Genomic DNA, 25,231 nt, shown 5'->3' on the forward strand with positions numbered 1-25,231 from the left:
GGCTCGCGCCGCGGGGAGGGCGGGAAGCGGCGTTCCACGATGAGGGGAGCCCAGGAGCTCGTTGTCCCGCTTCGCCTGTCCTCAACCCTCCCTGTCAGGCTCCTTCAGGCCTCTCCGCAACGTTGCAGGCAGGGGAAAAGCGGATCTCAAAATTGACTCCGGAGCGAATCCGGAGCAGAGGGGGGAGCGGCGGGGCCCGGGTCCGGGTCCGGGTCCGGGTCCGGGCCGCCAGGGGGCGCGCGGCGGCGGCGGCGCTGCTGAGGCGAGGCGGGCGCACCGCCCCGTCACGTGACGGCGGCTCAGCGATGGCGGAGGTGGCGGCCGCTCCCGCTGCGCCCGCGATCCGGAGCCCCCGGCGCTGAGCCGGAGCCGCTCCGAACCGGCTGCCGGACCTGTCTTCCCTTTTCCCCTTCCTTCCTTCTTTCCTTTCTCGCCCGCCATGGCCGAGACGGCGGCCGCGGGTGTTTCCTCGCTGCCCCGCGAGGTCCGCGAGCAGCTGGCCGAGCTGGAGCTGGAGCTCTCTGAAGGTGAGGAGCGCCGGGATCCCTCCTGCCCGGCCCTGCCCTGCCCTGCCCTCCTTTCCCTCCTTTTCCCTCCTCTCCTCTCCCCTCCCTTCCCTTCGGGGGCGACGTCCCGTCCGCCACGGCCTCCCCTGGCCCGGGCTGGGGGATCCTCCGTGTGAGGGGAGTGAGCTTTGACGGGGGATTGTGGGGGGAGAGGAGGCCCCGAGTCTGTGAGGGGGCCGGGGGGCTCCGTGTGAGGGGGCCGGGGATGAGGGAGGGGTTGGGGTGAACGAGTCTTGGGGGTCCCTATGTGGCGGGGAATGGAAGGCACCCCCCCCCTGCGGGTTGGGCTTGTGGCTGGGGGGGGGACACGAGGATGAGTGGTGGGTGAGGGGGATCTGCAGCCTCACCCCGGGGCGATCTTTAATTTTTTTTTGCCCGTCGGAGGTGGTTCCCCCCAACCCTCTCCTTGGAAGTCTGTTCTTCCTGTGGCCTTTTTCTGTAGTTTGTGAGCTAAGGATGCGGAGTGGGAGGGAGGGACGCTGGGGGCAGCCAGTGGTCCAGGGGTGGGGGAGGCAAGGAACTTTGGATACATAATGAAGACATACCCGGTGTTCTTCCCACTTTCTGAGTAAGTTCCTTTGCGTAGCCATAATCGGGACAGAGCATGCGCTTTTTTCCTTTTTTTTTCTTTTTTTTTTTTTCTTTTTTTTTGTTTCCTTTTTTTTTTTTTTTTTTTTTTTTTTTTGCATGGGTATGCCTTTGTTTCCTGGTCCTTAAAATGCTGTTCTCAATATAGCTTTGTTGTAAAGTTCCCGTGTGAAGCCGGAGGGTGAGGGATGAATCTGAGGTAGAGGGTGAAGGCTGCAGAGCAGGTAGCTCTGTTTTGCATCCCTTTAAATTTCGTCCCTCCATCAGGGTAAAGAACTCGATGCCATGATCAGTGGCTTCTTAGGAGGGCTTCCTGCATGGATGCAATAATCAGTATTCAAACATGAAAAATCCAGTTGCAGTAACATCTTTCTTTGCTCTGTCTCAGCACAAGAGTGGATAAAGGAGATGTGTTTACTATTTTGAAGATTAAGAATTAATTCAGTGAGCTGGGTGCTGTCAACCCCCACTGCCTGCATGGGTACACTGTGCTGGGTATTTTGCCCCATTTTGCCATGGTAGTGCTTTCCTAACACAAGTTGTTTGTAGTTAAACTTTTAATGTTAGCTGGTTTTGCTTTTTATGTCAGATGTTTTTCAGATACACTTCCTGCAAACATTTAACTAAAGTGATAATGCTGTCTGGTGTTTGGTTTTTGGTACTCCATGATAACAAAGAATTGAAGAACATTCCCTTGTGTTGCTCAAAACGTAATTTGAAATATTATTTTTTTTTTTTTAAAGAATTTGCTGGTTGTTTTAATCATTTGCTTTTATTTCCTTGTTTCTTGTGATACTGAAAGCCTACTGTAGTTTGACCCTGTGATAGATCATACTGCAGACTTGAAAAAAATTGAATCCCTTTGCTAGAATGAGTGGCTGTGACATCATGCTGATCCTTAACAAGCTTCTCTAATATCTTAAACTAAAGTGTTACAGAGTGAAGCTTTCTGTGTTATGTAAGTAATTCTCTGATTATTAAATTCACTGCCCCTTAGAACTCAGATTTTATAATATCTATATTACGGGTTTGTTGGTGCAAATCCCTTTTTCTGTCAAAAAGCTCTTTAAGTGCAAAGAATTTTGTGTGACTGTGTCCTCAAGCTCTTGGAACCACATTTCATGGTATCCTGTTGCTGAGCTAACTTAGGTCTGACCTGTGAAGGAGCTGAGTGAGTCAGTGAGGTAAAATCCTTGTCTAGTTCTTGAAAAATATGCCCTAGTTTGAGGCTTAGGCTTGAAGATTTGAAGGCGTGTGTGGGCATTGTTCAACTGAATATAACTATGGACTCTTTATAGTAAACAATATTGAATAGAAGCATTTTATTAAAAATGGCAGTAGTGCTTTAACTGATTAGTTGGTGCTCAGATAAGAACACTCGAGTCTTTCTTTTCCCAGCCTCTTGTTGCAGCTTTATTTGTTTCCAAGATTGACTGTTTGCTGTGTAAATGTTTCTCTCGGATTTCTGGGTAAGAACCACCTCACTTTTTGGAACAGGAGAAGATGTGCATCTGTAGTGAGTTCACACCACCAGCCTGGGATCCCTGACAGCAGGAGCTGGGAGATTGCTCTGTCCTTGATCTTCGGGGGGGAAGCACCCCAACACTGCTTGGAGGTGGCTTCAGATGCAGGAGGCTTCAGGCTGGGAGCACAAACAAGTTGTGTGTGCTGAGGAGCTTTTTGCAGGACTGCATTATCACTGCCCTCCACAGGGCAGAGATTTATAACAATATGGGGGAAATATGGTATTAAAATTTTATCTGGCGTTATGGTTGTGAAAGGTGCAGTGTCAGCAAGCAGGATGCAAAGTGGAGCAGGATTAGTTTAATGTATGCTTAAAATAGAAATCAGAGTTTGCAGTGAAGAGCCAGGAGACTTTCTTCAGGAACAATCTGTGCGGACAGAGCAACAGGACTAATTATACCTCTGTCATCCCTGGATTATTCCTTACTGAGCCTTGTGGTCAGGATAGAAGTAACAGTTCCATTCCTGAGTACACTTAAAATGTCTGAGCAAAGCAGTGGGATGTGTTTCAGGAAGCAGTGATTGTTAATTAATCAACAAAAAAATTGTTGTCTTTTTTTTTTTTTTTTCCACCAGTCTTATTTTGCATCTTTATTTGGCCTCAGTGATTGGTTTGAGTATAACTGATTCACTGATTTCTTTCTAACTTTAGGTAAGAAATTAACATGGTGAAGTACATTATACCCAAGTCTTGAGCATCACACTTCACTGACACATCTCATCCCCTTGCAGAAGGGATCAGTGTCATTGCCTCCAAGTCAAAATGTTAAATAACAATGACTGTGAACTGGGTCACTGAACTGTGTGGAACCTGGAACCTGCTTTTTATTCATGTTTTCCTTCTCTTCTCACTTTTGTGGGGTTTTTTGTTTTTTTCCTTTCTCATGCTTTTCATCATTTGTCAGTGACACCCACATCATGCATCACTAATGATGGCGAGGGCTGTTTTCCTATTTGCATCTGCTGCTTTTTCATGACTAAAAGTGCCAGGGATATTAACTTTAAAGAAGACTTTTACCCCCACGTTCATTTTTCTGTAAATATGGCAGCTCAGTTTTACACCTTGGGGGTTGACCTGCTGCTGTGTGTGAAGGTGACTTGTTAAGAAACAGCATCATGTAGCAGATCCAATGTTTGCAGTGTGTGCTGATAAGTTCTCAGAACAAGGTAAATGTCTGAATTCCATCCCAAAGTCGGATGAAGTATTAAAGCACTTCAGCTGGGGGTTATCTTAGGTGCTCTTATATATAAATATATATACTTTGAGTGAAATTTTCCAGCAGCTCCTCTCTCATTAACCTCATCACAGCTAAGCTGGTAGAGCTGAGAAGCTCTGGAATGGTCAGATTCAAAGGCTGTAATGAAGCTCATTCAGTGGGTTTGTTTCCTCCAGTGCAAAGGGCTTTTGCCTTGGAAGCAGGGCAGCTCTCTCCCAGCTGCTCTGTCCGTGCCAGTTTGTCTCCAGGAGGGTTCAGTGCACACATCAAGAGCTTACTTTGCTCCTGGTCTTTGTTTGACTGTGGTTTCTACCTTGTCTGGTGTTTTTAACTAGGAAAGGGATGCTAGAGGAGTGAGCTTCAGCTTGTGGTATCTATGAAAGTAGGAGGTAAGGGGAGGGGGAACTCAACATGGCAGTGATGAGGAATTCCCCTGTTTGCAGTTCAGGTCTTGAACATAATTTCAGTCACTTCTGGGTTGTTTGACAGGGTTATCATATCATTGCTCTTGCCTCATGTACAGAAGGAGCTGGTTTCTGTTTACTTTTCTAGTTAAACATACATTTAGCTGTCTGGTTTGTGATTTTGTGTGGGTGTTTCTGTGAATGGCTTCATGCACCTGTGTTTGTTCCTTTTAAAGCTGATTGTCTCTTATTGAAGATCTGAGGCTCTGTCTGCAGAGGAAGGCTTTGTATTAGCATTTTCAGAACAGAAGCTGAAGAAATAGCAAGGTTGGTGGCATGTGTGGAAAAAGTAGTATCAGCAAAACAGTTGAAACCCAGAACTGAAGGCCAGCCAAATAGGATAGAACCTTACTGGAAGAAAACATGTTGACTCAAGCAAGTGGGTAGAGTCTTTATTTTGTTTGGCTTGAAAATATCCTATGGAATCACAGTATTTTTCTGTTCCTTCAAAAATTGGGCATTTCAGGTTCCATCCTTTTGATTGCCAGGCACCTATCGAAGTAGGTGAGGCTCTTTTTATAGATTAAGTAGCTGAAGTGCAGAGTTTAAATAGATCAGAGTCAGAGGAAGTAGTTGTCCAAGTAAAGGCTGTCGTGTGGGTTTTGCTGAGCGAGCAGAAAGGTTTCACTTCAGTTTCTTCCCTGCCATGCAGAGAGGAGTTGTGGCCATAGCACAGGAAAAGCTGAAGAGCTTATGAATACGAGCAAGCTGGATCTGATCCTCTTGTAGCTAGCAGGACATACAGGTGGTTTTTGTGCATTTATGCAGCATCTCACCCACAAGCCTTGCATTAGGCTAAAGTAGTAATGGGAAAGCTTTAATGCTGCTTCCTTAATTTCCCTGCAGGAGTAACAGCTGATGGGGTCCAAATCTGCTGAGAAATCTGTGTGGGGCTTTGACACAGGCTTTCTGTAGGCTGCCAGCAAAGGTGCAGTTCTGAGGAAGTGCTTTGAAATGCATAAAAAACCTTTAGGAGCATGTCACAGGGAGCTGTTGACTCAAATTCTGAGATGATAATTCCTGCCTATTTTGGCTTTACAGAGGTCCTGATAAGAGCCTTCACATGATACTCTATTTTCTTAAGCCTTACAACCCAGGAAAAAAGTGATGCAAGCATGGTAGCACGTGGGTTCCTTGCATGGCTGTGTCTCACAGGAAAAGGAAATGCAGCTCAAGTCATGACCAAGAGGAGCAAAGTAACAAATCTGTTATCAGTGCACCCACCAGAAGGGTCTGTAAGATGATCACAAATTCCTACTATGCAGATGGTCAAAACAGAATGATTGGAATGATTAGTGGTTTGGGGAGAGTGAGATAAACACAAATACTAGAAGAAATATTTTGGCAACTGTGAGTGGGAGTAGATTTTACTGTTGGTACATGATTGAAGCATGAAAACATAGTAAAGAAAAGGGAAGGTTTTTGGAGCATCCAGGCTGATACAATACAGAGTGACCAGGGGAGTTAAAGAATGTGTGTGTTTTTGTGTTGTCCCTTTTATACTTATGAAATGAGGAGCAAGTTTGGGTCTATTTTTAAAAGCTAGAGCTCTGACCCTTTGCCTTGGGGAGAGGAGGAAATTAGAGGCTTTAAAGAGTCTGCCACCTCCTCCCTGACTGCTTCTCTGAAGCTTTGCTAGAGTTAGAACCAGTTTTCTTCAGTTGGGTGGAGGGAACATCTGGTAGCAATGATTCCTGGTTTGTCTTTTATGATTCTTCCTACTTCCAGTGTGGGTGATATTTGCAGTTTCAGCTGGATATGTTAAATCAGACCTGTGAGCCTGACACATCTGCTCTAAAGCCACATTTGGTGTTCTCTTTCTCGTGTCCTAGATAACTGATTTTCAGTTTCCTATTTTAAATTCTGTAGCATGAAATATTAAGCAGTAAATGTGATGGGTGGTAGCACAACTGCATGGAGCTGGATTGCTGGTTTTCAGAAGTGTATTTAAGTAGACAATGCTTGGTGCTTCATAGGAAAGTATGCATGCAGAGGACCCCTCGTGTTCCTAGTTCATCAGCATGTTGTGGAAAGGGTGATGGGTTCCTTCCTGATTCCCTCTATCTGATTACTTTTTGTCATGAAGCTTTCTATTCACTGGATTTATCATGTTTATTCAGTGGGAAGTTTCAGAAGCCAAAGAGTGAACTAATGGTGAGAAGTCCCAGAGGTGCAAGCAGAAGCTGAGTAGTATCCTGTTTTCATTTGTTTCAAATACAATGTTCAGATAAATTCTTAATACAGTTTTCTCTAAACTGTGTGTCTCAGTTATAAAAAGCATTTCCTGACTCTCTCTCTGAGTTGCTCAGTTACTTTTTGGTCCTGGATTAAGAGAGAGAGGAATTGAAGCATTTCTCTTTTGAGGTTAATTCTATCAATACTTTTTCTTAGAGATTATGAAATCAGGGAAGGGTCATCAGGCCAGGGTGTCTCTTTTTATTAATTAGAGTGGAAGACTCTTAAATTTGCACCATGTGTGAGGAAGCAGTGATTTATAGCTAATGGATGCTCTGCAGGCAGCAGTGTTCCATCTGCTGCTGCTTTTTCCCTTTACATTTTGATGTAAAGTCATGGGAAAAGCCTCACACCTGTATTTCTCATTCCAAATAATGTTTGCCAGTGCAAGCTGTTATTGCCTGGATATTTTTTGAGTACAATGCCTATTTCAGCTTGCATTTTTTCAAACTTCAAGAGCTGAGAGTTTCTGAAATGCTACTTAGAATACCCACAAGCAGCAGAGGTTCTTTTTATCAAAGGTAGTCAATGTAGGAGTAACCTAACTCTCCTTGTTGCTCTTGTGAGCAAACACCCTGTTGTATTTAGTGTAACTCAAGCTGATTAAGAGAAAAAAAAAGGGGGGAAAAAAAGCATACTTAAAGTTTTAGCACTTCTCTGCCAACATAAACTTTTTCTAATTCTTGTTGACTTGAGAACTGCTGATATGAACTAGATCTTTCTGGACTTTGAATTCCACAGGGATGGGAGCCCACAGAGCCCACAGGGCATACATTAATATATTTTGGGAACCCAGGATGTGAGTTACTGCCTGAGTGATCAGCAACTGAGCCTCAGAATTGTTCCCTAGCAGTCAGGCAACCTGCTTTCACTAGCTCTGTGTCCCTAGGGAGCAGAAACAACCAGGAGAATTGTACCCCTGCCTGATAAAATTAGGTCTTCTGTAATCTCTGTCTCAGAACAGCTGGATGGCTGGCTGCCTTGAAAAACATATGTTTTAATGCAGGAATAATGCATTCCATTTAGGATGGCTATAGCTGTGGGAGCTGCTTGACTTCGTGGATAAAGCACTCCCATTTTGCCTCTGGGATCAGGACTAATGTCAAACACCAGGTCTGAAGTGCAGTGGTGGAAAAGAATTGTTTGGAATGTTTTTCCTGTCCTGTGCTCTTAACAGGGATATCGTTCAGTATCGTAGCCCTGAAGGAGTTTGAGAACTTAAACCATCCTGCTATTGGAAATGAAGCATAAATGGGAAAGAAGAGAGTTAGTGGCTGTATTTCTAGATTGCAGCTCACCTTGTACCAAGAAAACTTAGGAGGAATAGCAACGTCAGTGTTCTAATACAAGCTTATAATAGTATTCTGATAATAAATTTCTCTGAGAGCTGCATAGGTACCTTGCTAGAGGAAGTTCTGCTTTCTCCCTGCATGGAGGGAAGACCTCGTGGCCATTGCAGCTCCAGGCAGACAAAGCTCCCTGCTCTGTTGGGAATTGGTCATCATCTGCTAACTTCCAGCTCCTCCTCCCGAGCTGCTGAATTTCATTACAGGAAGGGAAGAAGAAGAAGAAGTGTTTTCCCACTGATAATTTTCCATCTGAGCCATTGCTGTAGCTGCTGGGAGCCTGGGCTGTGGGTGAGCTGTGCTGCTGGGAGCAGGCAGGGCTGGCCAGGGTGGCAGGATGAGTTGTGGTGGGGCATCTGGTTGGCCATAAATTGGAAGGTTATGATCTAAAGAGGGAACAGCAGAGCAGATGGTGTTGAGAGCTGCAAGAGGTGGTTTCAGGTGCTGTCCCTGTGTATGACTCAGTTCTATAGCTGCACAGCCACTGTTCCAGAAAGAGAAGCCAAGTGAGGTTGTGTTTTAATGAAAAGCTCTTCATTTACAGTGCTGATGAGTCTTGAGCCTTTTCAACACGAAGCACCTTTTCTGGCAGGACTGTGATATGCTCAGTGCCATGGATATCAGTGTGGATGTTCTGATAAGAGTTTTCTTTGCCTGGTGTTTGCTCTTCATCATCACCTTTCACTGTAATTACTGCAGAACCTTTGGGTGCTTCTCTGGAAACTGATCAGGCAGATAAACTGACCAGCCAAGAGCAATCCTGAGGAGGGGAAAGAGGCTTTGAGTTTTAATGCTTACTTTCTAGAGAGAGGTATGAGAAAGCTAACAAATGGTTGCAAAAGGTCACTCTCTGCCTTTCTGTCAAGAAGCCACTGCAGGTGACCAGCAGGCTTTTGTGCTGCATATCAGCAGCTGACATTCCTGAGCTCACAATGTGCATTGTCACTGTGGTAAGGAGAAGGAGAGTTCCTCTGAAGAGCTGGGAAGTGACAGGGCAAATTCCAGCCTGTGATTATTCACCATGGGATGGAGAGCCGAGTCAGGTGATCTGAGCAGCAGATAAAAGCTCCTTGATCCTCAGCAGTTCTGGTAGGAGAATAAACAGATCTGCAGCTTATTAAACTATGCTTTTTTTTTTTTTTTTTTTTTCCCTTAATTGAATACAACCAGAAAATGCCTATTAAAGGTGTTCCATTTCTGGCATGGAAAAAAAATAAAAGGATGGTTAAATGTCCCGTGGGGTGGTTCTAGCAAAGTGCTGATGATGTTTGGTTGGATAAATGCAGGGGCTTCTTGCAGTGGTGTGGGTCAATGGGAAAGGAGAAGAGTAGTGCTGAAAATTCTGCTTCAGATGACTTGTACTGTGCCTCCCAGCTGGAGAAAGGTGTGTAGATTCCTACAGTGTGTCCTCAAGAGCTACAGACCTCGTTTCATAACAAAACCTTTGGCAGCAGTGTTGGCTGAAGGTACTCTCACCTCTTAGCACCTCACTCTTTGCCATCTTGGAGAGCACAGGAGCCTCAGCTCTGCATTTTGTACAGCTGTGAACTTTGGCAACATGGAGAGGGCAGTTGGTTAAACTTTTAGGAATGTAAGCTTTGTTTCTTAAATAAATACTGAACCATCTACTTCATTTTCTGAGCAGTGAAAGCGTTTGTGCACAGGTAACCAAATTATAAATTATTTTGGTAAAGTGTTTTTAAGCTGTTCTGGCAATCCTGAAAAAAATACTGAACAACACAAGACTGGTGAAAACTGCCCTGTTTTAGCAAAACATAAATCTCATAATAGTGAAGAGCTCATGTAAATGTTTTTTAAGTCTGAGATCTGTGTTTATTCTTAGGGCAGAAACTTTTAAGTGATCCCTTGTGAATTAAAAAAAAAAAAAAAAAAGAACAATTCTTATTGTAATGGGAACGAAAACCTCCACACTTACGCAATTTTGGTTTGGAAGTTGCTGCAGTGAAAAGGGGGAAGTACTGTTATTTTCAGTTCACAGACAGGAAGCTGAGATGCACAGAGGTGAGGTGAGTTGCTGGGTCACACAAACCAGCAGCAGAGCCAGGCACAGATCTGAGGTCTTTTCACACTCAGCCCTCTGCTTCATAGAGGAGGGAGGGCACCTTATCACTAACAAACAAGGAGATGTAGAAATATGCATCTTGACAACTAGGAAATGGAGGTCTGAGCCCTGTCCTGGGAGCTGGCATCTTCTTCTTCATGCTCAGGTGACCTGAAGTTAAACTGTGACAGTTCCATTGAACACGTGGATACAAACCTGTCATCTTTGTGAAATTTCTCCTTCCTGCTTTAAATTGAGCCCCTCTTGAGTATGTCATAAATGTAAAAAAAAAAATAAATCTGATGGCCAAGAAAAGAAATATCACTTATTTAGTCCCAAACAGTGAGAATCATGGATGAAGACAAAGCAAATGAGTCAGATATAAATAATCCCATTATGTCTTGGCTGCAGCCACACCTAGAAACCTTGAACAAACATTGCTGTTCTGTTTAGTTATTCCTGCATTTGATACACTTTACTTGTTAAGTCCTGTTTTAAAATTGCAGCATGTAAAAATCATGTAGGGCTTGTCATCATCAGTGTTAAAGACTTCAGAATGTTGGTTTAGTAATTTTGACCAGTGATTCAGATGCCTGTGCTAAAGCACAGTTTATCTGTTGTCGTATTTCCTCAAAATCAGAAAAATACAAAACCCTGGAGCTGGTGTTGCCTTGGAAGGCTTTCAAGGCAGTTCTTTTTCCAGTAGGCCTTTAAAAAAATATGTCTGGCTGGAGCAACAAACAGGAAGATGTAATTACCGTTTGGCTTTTGTGTATCCAAACGTTGGTCATTGTACAAAGCTTTGGTAAAACACTTCTAGTAGTGTTACAGCATGGAAGCTGTAAAGGAAAGCATTTGGACCTAGCAAAATCATACTTGATGTGTTGTGATTACTCTCGTGTATTTTATTAAATTATTACTTACCTAGCAGCATGTGTCTCTTCCCTCATTCACAGTGGAAAAGCAGAATTTCTATAAATCTGACCAAAGCTGTTTTTCAGATGACACTTACAGAAAACAGAAAAGTTGGACTCTTCTTCCTCCCTGCTCAGATTCTAATTCTTCTGTGGTAGCTCCCATAAAAGTGAGGGGCTGAGGTCTCATCTGGTCTGTCACTAATTCCAGGATTTTTTATCAGAGGTTGGGGTTTATTTTTTGGTTCTTGCCCAAGCCTCTACCATTTGCTTTGCCTTGTTCTTTTGTAGTGACTGCTCTGCTTTGGCCTTTCTATGTGGCCTATGAAATGTGATCCTCTGGCTCAGGAGAGTTGTAGAGATTTGTCTCACACAGACTTACCTGCAGTAATTCTCAGTTTATCAGGGTGGCAGTGTGACAGCTCATGATATTCAACCCATTATTTGCTCTGGGATGAGGAGGAAATTTCTTTCGTTGAACCCCGTGGGGAAAGCCAAGTAGAAATAAAGATTCATGTACAGGCAGCTCTTCAGGGGCTTATTTATGGAGGCTGACTCTTGAGTCTGTAGCAAAGGTGATGCTTTCTTCTCTTCACATTCTAGAGATTTAAATGGACTCAGCAAAGCAGCAAGGGAGGGGGGCACAAAGTAAGGTGGATGGTGATGACAGAGTTCTCTCTGCCTTGCAGGATGCCATAACTTGGCCTCTTCTCTTAGGAGAAGAATTGCATCTCATGCTCTCTTGTTTAAAATTACAGAATACCTTCCTGTGAACAATAAAATGGTGTGAAAGACACAGACATGTTGTATGGCACTGCAGGCACACTCCTCTTCCAGCAGAGACAGAACTATTTGGGCAGAAGGATGAAAGGAAAGACTTGGCATGGAGAACTAGGGAAGGAGTAAATAGTCTCCTATTAGAATTGAGTTTGGCTTCAGGTTATGAACGATCTGGCAACAGGACAGCTTGGAGCATGTTTGCTGCCTTCTATTGCTGTTGCTGTGCAAAGTGACAACCTCAGTTGCACTGGTCCAGCTGCTCCTGGGTCTGGCTCGGGATCTGGGTTGAGGAGCTGACAGGCTTAAAAAAAATTGAACAGTATTGCTGTTGAATACTTGACACCATGAGAGGACAGACTGCAAAAGAGGCCAAGGAGGGAAGAATGAAAGGAACAGGGAAGTGGAGAGACCTGGGAGATGTAAGAGCTGCTTTTTTCTGTGATTCTGCTATCAAGAAGAGCTCTTTGGAATAGCTGAAATTTTCTGTGGGTGAAACGTAACAAAAAGTCTCCCAAGAGTTATTGTCACAGTGGAGTAAGCTAGCAGTTGTTGGATTGTTTCAAAGGGATTGTTTGAAGCTCTTTCATAGATTCCTAGTTGAAAGGTAGATTTCTGCTCCTTCAGCACATTCTGCCCCCAGCAATTGCAGACAGCATCTCTCTTCTTAACTCACAAAACCAGTTAATGTTTGAGCTTTGAACATATTGCCTGCTATGTCAGGGTTACACACTGTTAGATACGTAAATGAAAAAGACAGTGCTGGTTGTTCCAGGGAGTTACCTCATGGAGGGGAAAAGCTGACTTGAGTTTCCTGTGATATCCTTCACCTCTGATTGTGCAGGGTGCAGATTCAAAGCCACCCTGCGTTATCTATGGATGGAGGCACATATGAAAAGGAAGAAGGCAGCTAGGCTAGGGCAGCTTGCCAATTGCTTAAAGCCTTTGTTAGAGACTAAAGGAAACCTGGGCCCATTTAGGCACTAGAACAGCCCCAGGGGCTTTCTTGGCCTCGGATGTAAAGAAGATGAAGGCAGCCGCATGGAAATGATTGCACACTTTTGCATGACAGTCTGCATTTGCTCTTTAGGCCCTGGCTGTTGTGTTTGAGTGCTAAGATCTTGTGCTCAATTCTCAGGATTTTCATCCTGTGGGGCTGTCAGTACAGCACTTACCCCAGCTGGTGAAACTTAACCATGAGGAAAGGATTTTCTGCAGAACCGGTCTGTCCCTGAGCTGCTCAGGGCCCAGAGGTGACTTCACTCTGATCACAAGGAGATCTCCACTGGAGATGTCTCCAGTGGTCAGGCTCTGCTGCCTTACCTCTGGGAAAGGTGTCACCCTGATGGCTGCTTTCTCCATGTCATAAATTCCTCGTTCTCAGCTTGCTGTCTGCTGAAATAAAAAGCTGAGGCAGTTTCCAGTAGCAAAATAAAATGACAATTTTCAACCAGTGCAACCAAGCAAATTAGAAATGGGCACACTCTCAGATCTGTCCTGCTCTGCCTTTTCCCTCTGCATGAAAAAAGAGGGTTTGTAGTGATTTATAGCTGTTGTGCCAGTCTCATCAGGACTGCTAGGTACTGTTCTGTCTCTGTAGCTGAGTGGCTGGCTTTGGCAGACTGCATTTCTGGGGTAGTTTTTTGTTGTTTGGGGTTTTTTTCTTTTCTTTTTAGAGCTTTTTACATGAAATATTCAGGCAGCACCGTTGATACAGGTATCATGCTTCAGAGAGCTGTGATGGAGGTGAAAAGGTTTTGAGCACATTTGTGGCTTCTATCTCTTTCTGTATTTCAGGGAGATGGTATCTACCCCAGTGACTTCGGGGTGGCAAGAGAAATTATCTCATTTCTTCCTCCACCAGAATTAGCCAGGGATAGAGGGAACATCTCTCTAACCTTTCCTGAATGGAGTCTGAGGTCCTGCAGCCCAAGAAATATTATTATGGATGCTTCAGGTTGGCTGTCACTGCAAAGGGAAGTCAGCATTGTATTTGGGAGGAAGGTCTGAGCTGGGCTATCCCAAGGAATTTATTGGGTTTCTGTGGGTTTTGTGCAGTGCTGTGTTGCCTTTCTAGAATGCCCAGTTCTGAGGCAGGAAATTATCCTCCTGTATCAGGGATACTGAAGAGAAGTGGTGGCTTTATTTCCCAATCAGCATCATTTCTCTTAAGAGCTTTTACGTAGCGAGGAACAAATTTTACTTATAGGAAACATATGGAGTCTTAGTGAACAAATTGGAGGGCAGCCATCCAAACCAATGCCTGTTGTCCTCACTCCTCCTTTCTCAGAGCTCTTGCTTAATTGCAGGCTTTTTATTTGGACTTCAATTCTTTAGTTTCTCTTTCTTGGCAGAGTATCTTGTCTTAAATTATTGCTGTCAACACATCCTTAGCCCTTCCTGCTCCCCCCTGTCTCCCTAAATTGTGTAGTACTATCTGTGGTGCTTCAGCTTGCTTTTAAAAGGCTGTTATATTTGTAGCTGAAAGCAAAGCCTGCTGTGAATATAATTTTTTGTCAAAAAGATACAAGCATCTCCTTGTTAATATTATTACATTGACACACTGGCTTTATAAACACTTCAGTGCTCTTGGAAATGGTTGATATCTAGTGATTATGGCTCCATTAGGTGCACTAAGAGGTGGTTCATATCCAGGTGCTTTCATGCTGTCATCTCTAGCAGAAATGCTGGATATTCTGAAGTTTTGCTCTGTCCATGCCTGGAGAGAAGTGAGCCAGCACCTCGGGTTTTTTTTTTTGCTGTGAGAGCCAGGGAGTTCAAAGCCTGGGGTGTCTGTTATGGATGAGTAAGTTGGAGGCCTTACATGGTTGTTTTGCAAAGTAATAAAAACAGGCTAATGGTCTTTATATTAAGAGCTACTGGGAAGTAAAGCAATAGAGATTAGTTTCTTTTTTGAAATAATTCTGCTTATACCTTTGAGGGAGATTGGCTATTGCTAAGAGAAACTACACAGTCACCTTTACATTTATTGCAGAGTGAAAAATTAAAATATGATCTCACTCTCATTAAAATTAAGTAATTGATGTCATCATTCAATTAAAAGATTTTTTTTGGGAGCTTTTGGCAAGTCATTCTAGGTTGCTGCTAAGACTCAACTGTATCTTTAGCACAAGATTTTCTCATCATGCTAAACATAACTGTAAGGCAAATGCAGTATTGATAACCTTTTGTCTCTGCCTTTCATTAGCTGACATTAAAACAATTAAGTGTTGTTATTAGCTTACTGTGAATACATTTTGCTGGGTGTTGCATTTTCAGACAGCTTGCAGTTCCCAACCTGTACATCTATAGCTTGGATTTTTTTCTGTTTTATTCATAATTCCATCAAGGCATCACTGTTTGCAAGAAATCTTTCATCTCTAGCTCTGGGCTATAGAGAACTGGAGTGGCAAAGCAGACGTGTGTTTTTATGCTGGCTTCATCATTTTCAGAATATTAATATTTAATTTAGGCTTTTTAAAGCTTTTAGCAGATTTGTCAGGCTTTCTTCCCTGTGGTAGTGTATGTGAGGACAACTTGAGAGAGCATTCTGATTAACTTACAATATGGAGAGTGGTTTTATTTATTTTGATTTATGACTGAAATACTTTTAAGAAGCTCATCCAGTTCTGTGAGTAACTTTGCCATAAAATTCACCATAAAATAGACCCAGCAGTTTTTTCTGGTTTTTTTCCAGCTCAAGTCCAGCCAGGCAAATACTGTATCCCATCCAAGCAACACTTTTTTGCCTGTGAAGAGCAGTCTGATTGTCACTCCCCAGTGACAACCTGGGATGCAGTCAGCTGTGCCCTGTGGGGAGTGGTGGGGTTCAAAGAAACCCTCAGTGGCATCTTCTCTGCCACTGCATCTTCTGCAGACACTGATGCTGAACTTCTCAGTCCCAACATGATTTTGCCATGACAAAAATCATCCTGTCCTCAGCTCCAGCCCTCTTTTGCTTTCGTGCAGGCAAGCAGTGCCAGCACAGGTGTTTTGGTGACAAGGAAGTGTCTTCAGCTTTCTCTGGGTTCATCAGTTTGGTCAGAAAATAACTTGGAAGCAATTTAAAGATTGTTTTCTTCCATCTGGCTGCACAGCTGCCTCCAGCCCCAGTGGTTCTGCATGTGCTCACCAAGTTATTGATCAGTGCTGTGCGGCAGCTTCTGCTTTTCAGAGCCCTCTGAGCCCTGACCTGGTCCCACTCTGAGCCTCCTGAAATCTGGCATTTGTGATTCAAGATGGAAAACAGCAAAGGGGAATTGCAGTTGGCTTCCTGGCCTCCAGCAGAGGCTGTTTTTCTTTACCAGTTAATGTTTCTTTCCAGTTGGCTGGTGCTTGCTGGGTCACTCAATTTGTTGTTTAAAAGAATTTGTTGACAACTAATTCTGTCTTTTGATACTTCAATGCTGAATTTACTAAGGGGAGTTTTTTATTTACCTACCGTGTGGTTTCTGGAGGAAAATGTTTGTTTTTCTTCCCTTTTTATTATAAATAAAGCACAATGAGCTTGTTTCCACTGTATCCAGTGTCTCTGGCCTTCATGGGAACAGAGTGCAGAATCCAACAGAACAATTTCTGGAGTAATTGTGTTTAGGTGTTTGCTTATCCAGCCAAGCAGTATCTGCTTGCTGTTCTGATGTGCCAGGTGCCAAATGGAAGAAGTGCTTCCTTTTTCATTGCTCTTCAGCTCCTGTGTGTGGTTAGAGAGCTGCCTCATTAATAGCACGAGGGTCAGATGGGTTGTGTCAGGGCCAGGCCCTAGTTTGCAGTCTCCTAAAGTGGAGACAGTGCTCTTGGAACCTCTCCAGTTTGCTCTTCCCGAGGCTTCTGTCAGTGAGATTAATAGGTTTTAATCTGTCTCATGGTGATAGCTTGGCCTTTCCAGAAGGGAGTTTGGGGTGTGGGTCAGAGCTGGGCCCTGGCCTGGGGGCTTGGGGAGAGCTGAGTTCTCCCAGAGTGCTCCCAAATTTCCTGAGCTCTTGGCTCAGGAAGGCCTTAGGTAGTCAGAGGAATTCAGATGAGATGTTTTCTCGACCTCTCTAGGCTGCTGCAGACATTGTGGTTGTTGTTCAAACAAAGCAGTGATTGTCCAGAGCTTTGTGGCATCCACTGCTTTTTGTTTTATTGGGAACCTGACTTCCCCAGTCACTGAGAATTTCAGGCAAGGTGTTTTGGGGTCATTTGTTGTGATTACTCCTCTGTTATTGCTTGCTTTATTTTTTTCACTCCTGAAAAATTGAGATTTGGGAAATATTCTGATATAGGGTTTGCTTATGTGCATGTTTGGGGAGCAAATGTGATCTCAAACAGCTTTTTAACAAGGTTGCAGTGACAAATTTTGTAATAAGCATTCCAAAGTATTCCAATCCAAAGTATTTTGGAAACATATAATACTATAAATAATTGCTGTATTAATTTGCTGTCAAAGACTTAACTTTTCAAGCTAAATTACATCTGTAACTGCAATATCTTTTTTTATAGGGCCTTTTGTTCTCATTTGTTATGTCAAGTTGCTGATTATGTGCTCTTAAATAATCCTACTTATTTCTACATACTTCCTTCCCTCTACAAGTGAGACATTTGAGAATTCAGTTTATTTAAATTGGAAAAGAAGATGTTGCACCCTTAGAGAGGCCACAGTAGGAGAATTTGCTCTAAGTAGTAATTGTGGTTTTGGAGATAGCTTGTTGAATAATATCTTTTTTTACTCTGAAGCCTGTTTGTTTAGGTTCAAGATCCCCTGGTGTCAATGTAGAATGGATATTTTTCCTCATGGTTTTGTGAAAATCTGTTATGAAGGCAGTGATACAAGGCAAGAAGAATCCACATGCTGGGCTCTTGCTGTTTTGGATCCACAGAACAATCTGTCTGATATTGTGATATCCTGCATGATGAGGCCAGCAAATTGTGATTGACTGCTCCTTCTCCTTATGATAATAGCTTGGTTTTTTGTACTTAAAGTCAGACAGAGCAAGGACCACTTTATCAAAAAATTGAGTGCTGTTTTCTTTAAAGAGCTATTAGTGAGCAGAATTAGGAGGAATTGGTGTGCTGGAAGAGCTGTGGATTTGCCATTGCAGTAGCAAAGTTCAGTAGCTGGGGTGGATTTGCAGCATGCAGCTGGATTGTTGAGCTGGGGTGGTTTGTTTTGCTCATTATTTTCATCTTCCACACAGCTTAAAGGCTTTCTCAGAAGAAGGATCTTGCCACATCCTGCTCTCCAGCCTCTGAACAAAGTGCTTCTGAAGCAGACATTGCCTCTTCTTTAGCATGCCCAAAGAGCCTGAACTCAAGTCCTCCCTTGCATGATCTTTTTTTGTAAAGAGCATTGCAGCTGACAGAAGAATGGGTTTTCTGAGGCTTGCTGGTGACCTGCCAGCATGGTTTCCTTAGCAGTGAAATTCCTCAAGAAGCCATGGTTGCTGATGTCAACATAACTGAAAGCTAAACACAGCCTGTACTGAGCTCACAGCCTGAAATCTGCTTCTTATGCCATGCTCCACAGAGCATTTTTCTTCTGCTCTTTCAATTTAAATCTGGTTTCTTGAGCTTGCAACCAGCTTGAATGGTTTGTACTCTTCAATCCAGAGAAGATGGCCTGGTCTTGGCTGAGAGGAGCCTCTACAGGCATCAAGGGTTGCTCTGTGGGGCAGCCCCCCATTACAAAACCAGAGCTATATTCAAGTTAGAACTGTGGTTGGGGTGGAAGTGGATTTCTTTTAAATTACCTTGTGCAGAGTAGGTTTCAGGTCATTTAAGAAGCTCCCTTGGTTCCCAGTAGTCAGGCTTAAAAGAAAAGAATAGCAAAAGCAAAACCAGTTCCCTAGCTGCTCCCTGAGTCTGCCTGCTGTCTTTTTGTCAGGTTCACTTCTGGAATTTGGTAGGAGTTCCCACAAGTCAAATTACTGATGTTGCTCACTAATTTGAGGCTGAGTAAAAGATTAATAATTGTATTGCTTTACCTATAAGTAGGGAAATCCTAGTTCAGTGACTAATGCTGTTTCATAGTGGCTGTCCTGGAGGAAGCACTGCTGTGAAATGACTCTGGGTTGTGTTTCAGATTTCAGTGCTTTGGGAAAAACAAATCATTTTTCCTCTCCTGAGCAGCCATCATTTTCCCTGCTGTTTTTTTTTTTTTTTCTGTCAAATGGGAGTGACATCCTTATGAATAGAGAGCTGGCACTTCCTCTTTGGCAACACCAGGATAAGAAGCACGTGGGAAAAATGTCACCAGAGATGCCTCACCTTTTTAGTTTTGAGAATTCATTCTTGCAGCTGATGGGTTATTTTTTTTTAAAGTTGATTTTTCTTTGAGGAATGATCCCCTGCTGCTTTGATCAAGGTATCTATTTGTTTCATCATGCACAGTCATCAAGCTCTAGGGCAAGAGCTCTAGGATTTGGAATAGCATTTTCCTGACATCCCTGCTAGGTTAATGCTCTGGTAACACTGTGTTTAAAGAGAGGTCAGAGTTGCATTTCCATTCCTGGATGGTTTGTGTGAGACACACTGTGTTTGGTCAATAAATAGGGGAATAATTGCTCTTAACTTCTTTCTTCTCCCATTCTTCCTTCTTAATAAAGATTCTAGGATTTAATTATGGAAAGTAACTTCAGGTATTGTTAACATGTGCTGAATATCCAAACTTTTCAGGATGGTTTGGCAAGGAGTTGCCATGGTGTCAGGTCTGGAGGAGTTACCAGCAAGGACTACTAATGAAAGTTGGTTTATGTTAGAAAAAAAATGAAGCCTGTTTCAAGAATATTACCAAATAATGGCATCCCAGAGCCATGGAAGGGGAGGTGATAGGAATTGTGCACAGGATTAAAACCCATAGTAATTTCTCATTTAATCTTCTCCTGGGCAGATCCACTGGGGTGATGTTTTTGTGTGGCCATGTGAGCTGCTGAAGGAAAGGCTGCAAAAACACCATGAGATGATTGCCAGGGAGCTGGGAGGAAAACAGCCCTGGAACAGAGGGTGCAGAAGACATGCCAGGGACTCTCTGGTTTCACTGAATACCTCAGACTGGAAACTGTGGTGTTGCTGTGGGTGGAGTAAGAGCTCCATACCTCTGAGTGTAATCAATCACCACCTTTGGCAGCCCCAGACCATCACCAAATGCTGTTTACTTCAGGTTGTGGTAAACCCAAGGGAAGAGATGGTTTGGCTTTCTGATTGTGGATGGCAAGCTACGTGAGCCTGGAGTATTCTGCAGCAAGATACAGAGTTCTCTTTGGGTTCCTGCTTTTGTTTTTCTGTTTATTCCTATGCTAAAAGCAGGCTTGGTTTGGAGAATCATCTGTCCAGGCCAGCCTGTCTCCTGGAGAAAGTGCCTGGAATTGGCAAAGAGTTGAGGTGTGTGTAATCTGTAGTTGGGCTGGATGGACAACTCCTAGGAGAAGGTTATCAGCACTGACTGTGCTAAAAATTCAGTTTCTAGCTTTAGGAAGGCAGCTCTCCTCACCTACCTACTGAATAAGGGCTGAATCACAGCCTTGTCACTCTTGCATAAAGTTTAGTCATTTCCTGGGGAACTTTTGGTTTCAGTCTGGTGGGAAAGGACCAGGGCTCTGGGTTTGTGCTGAGGATTAAGTAGATGTGAATTTCTGCTGGTGCCTGTGACCAGGAGGTTAGTCAGGAAAGAGCATTCCTCAGCCTAGAATCACTTCATCTGGGTTTTCAAAATGCACTGTGAGTTTTCTCCCTCGTCTCAGCTCAGACTCTCAGCAAAACTGCTCCGTGTGTACATGGATCTGACACTTTCTGTTTCTTCTCATTTAAATACATTGTTCTGATGCAGGACTGGAATTATAAACACTGTTAAGTGCTCCTACATCTAAACTCACGTTCTTCTCATTGACTACTTCTTATAAATAGATGAAAACGTTTCTCTTGAATAGATTTTGCAAAATTCTGTTTGTGACCCAGCCTTGGGTTTGTGCCCTTTATAGCATTCGGAAGGGAAAATACATTTTTTCCCCATGACAAGTTGTAGCTATTTAAAAGATTTCTCTTTTTATTTTCTTTTTCCCAGGATGGGCTTACATGCAAGATTTATTATTTGTCTATGGGATTAAGCTATTTATGTGCATGTGCTGCTTTTATGGGTAACATGTAAAATTTATATGGCTGCACTTTGCAGCTTAAGAGTTTGTATAAAGCAGACTTCAGGGATTGTCTTTTGTAGATGTTTGTTAGAGGCAGTGAGCAGGGCCTGTGTTTGGTAGGGTTACTGGGGTTAACAGAATTGAGTGATGTATTTAAAGGTTCTAAGGGGTGATCTTCAAGAGTTTTGGAAACCTTTTAAAAATCTTCTTGCCTGTTGCCCCTGTGCTCAGCCCTGGTGAGGCCACACCTCGAGTACTGTGTCCAGTTCTGGGCCCCTCAGTTCAGGAAGGAGATTGAGGTCCTGGAACAGGTCCAAAGGAGGGCAACCAGGCTGGTGAAGGGACTCGAGCACAGATCCTATGAGGAGAGGCTGAGGGAGCTGGGGCTGTTCAGCCTGAAGAAGAGGAGGCTCAGGGGAGACCTCATCACTCTCTACAACTCCATGAAAGGAGGTTGGAGCCAGGTGGGAGTTGGTCTCTTTTCCCAGACGACTTTCAACAAGACAAGAGGACACAGTCTTAAGTTGTGCCAGGGGAGATTTAGGCTGGATATCAGAAAGAATTTTTTTACAGAGAGGGTGATCAGGCAATGGAATGGACTGCCCGGTGAGGTGGTGGATTCTCCATCCCTAGAGACATTTAAAAAGAGACTGGATGTGGCACTCAGTGTCATGGTCTAGCAACTGCACCGGTGGGTCAAGGGTTGGACTTGATGATCTCTGAGGTCCCTTCCAACCCAGCTAATTCTATAAAAAAAAACAAAACAAAACAAAACAAACAAACAAAAAAAAAAAAAAACAAAAAAAACCCCGGCGTTACCCGCAGCAAGATTTGAGTTGCAGATGCACGAGTGCATCCTGCATCCTTTTGGCACAGGTAAGGATCTGAAAGGCAAATATCTCTGCCCTGTTACACACAAATGACCTGGAGGTACAGCTCAAGTTTGGGTTCATGGTCATTGAGCCACTGGCCTGGCTGAGGAAGTTCTTTAAAGCAACTTCACAGCTGAGAAGGCCCGGGTCACGCTGCTGCCGCGTAAACCACGCAGATGGTCACGCGTTGGAATGCTCTCAGTTCTGCTGCAAGGAGAAGAACCAACAGAAGTGTCACACATCTGCAAGAGGCTCTTTTCAATGGGTAGCTTCCAAGAGTTTTTCAGTGCCCCAGTCTTGCAAAGCTGTTGAGAACTCATTTTGCTGACACTGGGGAGTGTGATTTTCAGCAGCAACGGTAACGAGAAGTTACCATCTGTGTCTTTATTTTCCCAGGGGAGTGGTGGGGGGAGAGGAAGGGTTTTCAGCTGAAGTAGAGACTTCTTTTTCGTTGGTCACCCCCTGCTCACACGCAGAAAGCAAGCTGAACTCTGTCCTTAGCTCACCCAGTTTGGTGATGTGTCACATATGGCATCTGAGATTACTGCTCGTAATTCATGGGCCCAGACGGGTGACTCAAGGACAGTGGATCATCTGGAACTCCAAAATGCTGTTGTTAGATAAAGAGATTCTTCAGTATAGTTCAGCTTTTATTGTTTAAAGGTAAAACAACAAAAGCATTAAAAAGACTTAAGGCACACTTGTGGTAAAGTTCACCTTGTGACCTGGAGTGACACAGAGCCCTGGAAGTGAGCATGGATGCAGGGAAGGACTGTGTCACAAAAACCTAATCTTTGATTGCATTCTCTTGAAATAATAAATGGTGATATTAAAAGCATTTTAATTTGGTAAAGCAACATTCGTAAGCCTTTAGAAAAGATTTTTTGAAGCCATGGAACAGAGTCCCCCCAGTGCTGGAGCCAAGTGGACTTGTACTGTGTGTATAAATTAATCTGGAGCTGATCTGTCTGTGAAACTTCTAGTACTGAAACTGTAGCAGTATAATGCTTGTGCTTAACAAACACAGCTTTGTAAGACTTGCTGATTTTTTTTCAGTAGCCTATTCATGTTCTTAATGAGAATAGAATGATGCTGTTAAAGGGAAACTGCAAAGCACAAACCTATTCTGTTTGGTTTTGGGCTGTTTTTTTGCTTTTTTGGGGGGAGTATGGCATATGGAGTAAGGCAGGCTTTATTTCTTACAAGAAATCAGTGACTTCTTTCTGTATAGTTTGCAAATCTTGGTATTGTTGTTAAGGGGGAACCTGATATACAGCTTTACCAGAAAGAAGGAGGAGGGAATCTTTGAAGCTGCATCATCATTTGGCCTCAGACAGAGAGAGGCAATTGTCTAAACTTGTTTCAAACAGAGTTTTTGTGCTGAAGTTATAGCCAGAGAGTGTAGGAGTGCAAGACCATTTAACAGGTATCATCTGTTTGGAAGTAAGGCCTTAGGAAAAAGGTTTAAATGTTGTCTTTTGGGTTTCTGAAGCCTGGGATTGAGGACATCCTAGCTTTATGCCTTGGCAAAACCATCAGGGGTGTCTAGAAGTTGCCAGTCCTCCAGGAAATGAAGAAAGAAGATATGTAGCTACAAAATAAATAAATGTATGGTGACAGCATTTCCTACTGAAGTGCTGAACTGGTTGGTTTGATACCTATTTTCTGCCTTGGCCATAACTGAGAGAGTCTGAAGTGCATACCTTCCTCATTCTGGATTTCTAAACATTCCACCTGACTCTTCCAAACACTTGGAAAACCTTATCTGGAAGTGGCATGCAGCAAAAGAACAGTTTGGCCTTTCAACTGCACTTCTGGGTTTCAGGATCCCCAGTTGGGTGTCTCCTCCTGGTCAAGGACAGGAAATCCAAAGCTCTGCAAAACCAGGTTTTCTGTTGTATTCTTTCAAAGCTGGAGATGATGCAGCTGCAGGGAGATGCTGCCTGTAATCCATGCCTAGAGCTGAAGCAGGGGAGGAGGCAAGGAAGGCAAAGTCATCAAGGTCATTTATAGGGGTGAGACCTGGAAAGCAGATGAAGTGGTGATAATGGAGTTTATTTCCTATTTTCGTTATAATCTTGTTACAGTATTGGCTGTTAAATAACAAGAGTAGCAATCTGTCTTCTGGGCTACTGCTCAGCATTTTTTCTTCTTCTTAAGAATACAAACATTTTTTTGAAAAGTCATACAAACTGCTTTCAAATCTGAATCTTTTGCTTGATGCAGCCAAGTGTTTGGAAGCTTTGTTGGGGAGATGCTGTGCACTACGTGATCATTTTCCTTAATTTCTCCACTCTAGTAATTATGGTTTTGTTAGACAGTAAATGATTCAGTGTTCTCATTCCAGGGGGGGAAGGGGAGCAAGGATGTTGAAAGAGGAGTATTGTCTGAGCATAGCAGGATTAGCTGGTGTTACCACCTTGCACTGATTGAGCACCACTGTTTGGAATAGATCATCAGCTCTTAATTGCTAAAAAGCAGCCTGGCGTCACAGGGCGGTGAGACTCCTGAAGTTTCAGGCTTCTCTGTTCCATGATTTGAAGGTAGGTGGAACATCCAGGCTGAGCAGTGGGAGCTCCCAAGCCTTCCTTCCACCCTGGCCAAGCCAAAACTCTGCTTTCTGCCAGGGCTGACTTCAGCTCCAGGGTCTGAACATCCAGATGGGATTTGCGTGACGAGGATCAGTTCTCCTCTCCTCTCAAGAGCTTAGGGGAACTGGATGGAAATGGAATCTCAGAACCTCACTTTTTTTGTATTTTTCTAGGGAATTCTGACTCTCATGTGTGCACTTTAATCAGAAACCAGCAGGGCCTCTTGGACTCCCCCATGGAGATGTCTGCAGTCAGGATCATTGGCCGGGCGTTTCAGATCAGGAGAAGTTGTTGGTCCTTGATTGAATGTGTCTTCTTTCTGCAAACCATAAAAACAGAATTATATCCTACTCTGAATTCACTGAAGGGCATCTCTTGTGTATTGCTCCTAGTCTTGAAAAGTGTGATTTCTTCCAATTCTTCCTTAAAACTGTCAGAAGAGTGATCCAATCAAACACAGGGAGGAGAGGGCTGGAAGAGGGGGGAACGGGGTTGTTATCCGTGGTGAGATGAGGAATTACTGAAGCAAGGCAATACCAGGGCTGGCCTCCTGCCAGAGAACCTGTTCTGCAAACCTGCCTGGGGCTGGTCCATCAAATGCTCCACAAAGAAGCAGGAGAACTGAGCTGGTGGCTCCAACAGGAGAAAATTCCTCATGGGATGAGCTCTGCTGCCAGGGGGAGCAGTGCAGGTGGGAGCAGAGCTTTGGGAGAAAACCTGGGAGTCTGGGGAGCAGAGTGAAGCAAATGGAAGTCTATGAACTTGGATGGTGGTGGTGGGCTGGATTTACACTTGGGTCTCTCCCAATGCCCTGGTTATCTGCAGGAGGTGAAGACATCACTGCAGCTGAGCTGATGGTTGCTGTCACCTCATCAGAGGTGTCAAGGAAGGAGGAGAGCCTGTTCCTCCACTGCCATCAGCAGCTTAGCTTGGACTAAAAGGACACTCTGATGTCCTTTTAAAAC

The 25,231-nt window shown here is 43.7% G+C and overlaps 1 protein-coding gene across 3 annotated transcripts in view; it reads left to right on the forward strand.

Annotated features, from left to right (window-relative positions):
* Window positions 1-279: 279 nt before the first annotated feature.
* DIP2B (disco interacting protein 2 homolog B) overlaps window positions 280-25,231 on the forward strand; it is a 64,735-nt gene continuing 39,783 nt past the window's right edge. For all 3 annotated transcript variants that reach the window (XM_071729472.1, XM_071729473.1, XM_071729474.1), the window contains exon 1: window positions 280-527. In XM_071729472.1, coding sequence (XP_071585573.1) covers window positions 440-527 — 88 coding nt within the window. In that variant the 5' untranslated portion in view covers window positions 280-439. The remainder of the gene's footprint in view (window positions 528-25,231) is intronic.

This window comes from Heliangelus exortis, chromosome 31 (assembly GCF_036169615.1).
Source record: "Heliangelus exortis chromosome 31, bHelExo1.hap1, whole genome shotgun sequence".
Classification (NCBI taxonomy): domain Eukaryota; kingdom Metazoa; phylum Chordata; class Aves; order Apodiformes; family Trochilidae; genus Heliangelus; species Heliangelus exortis.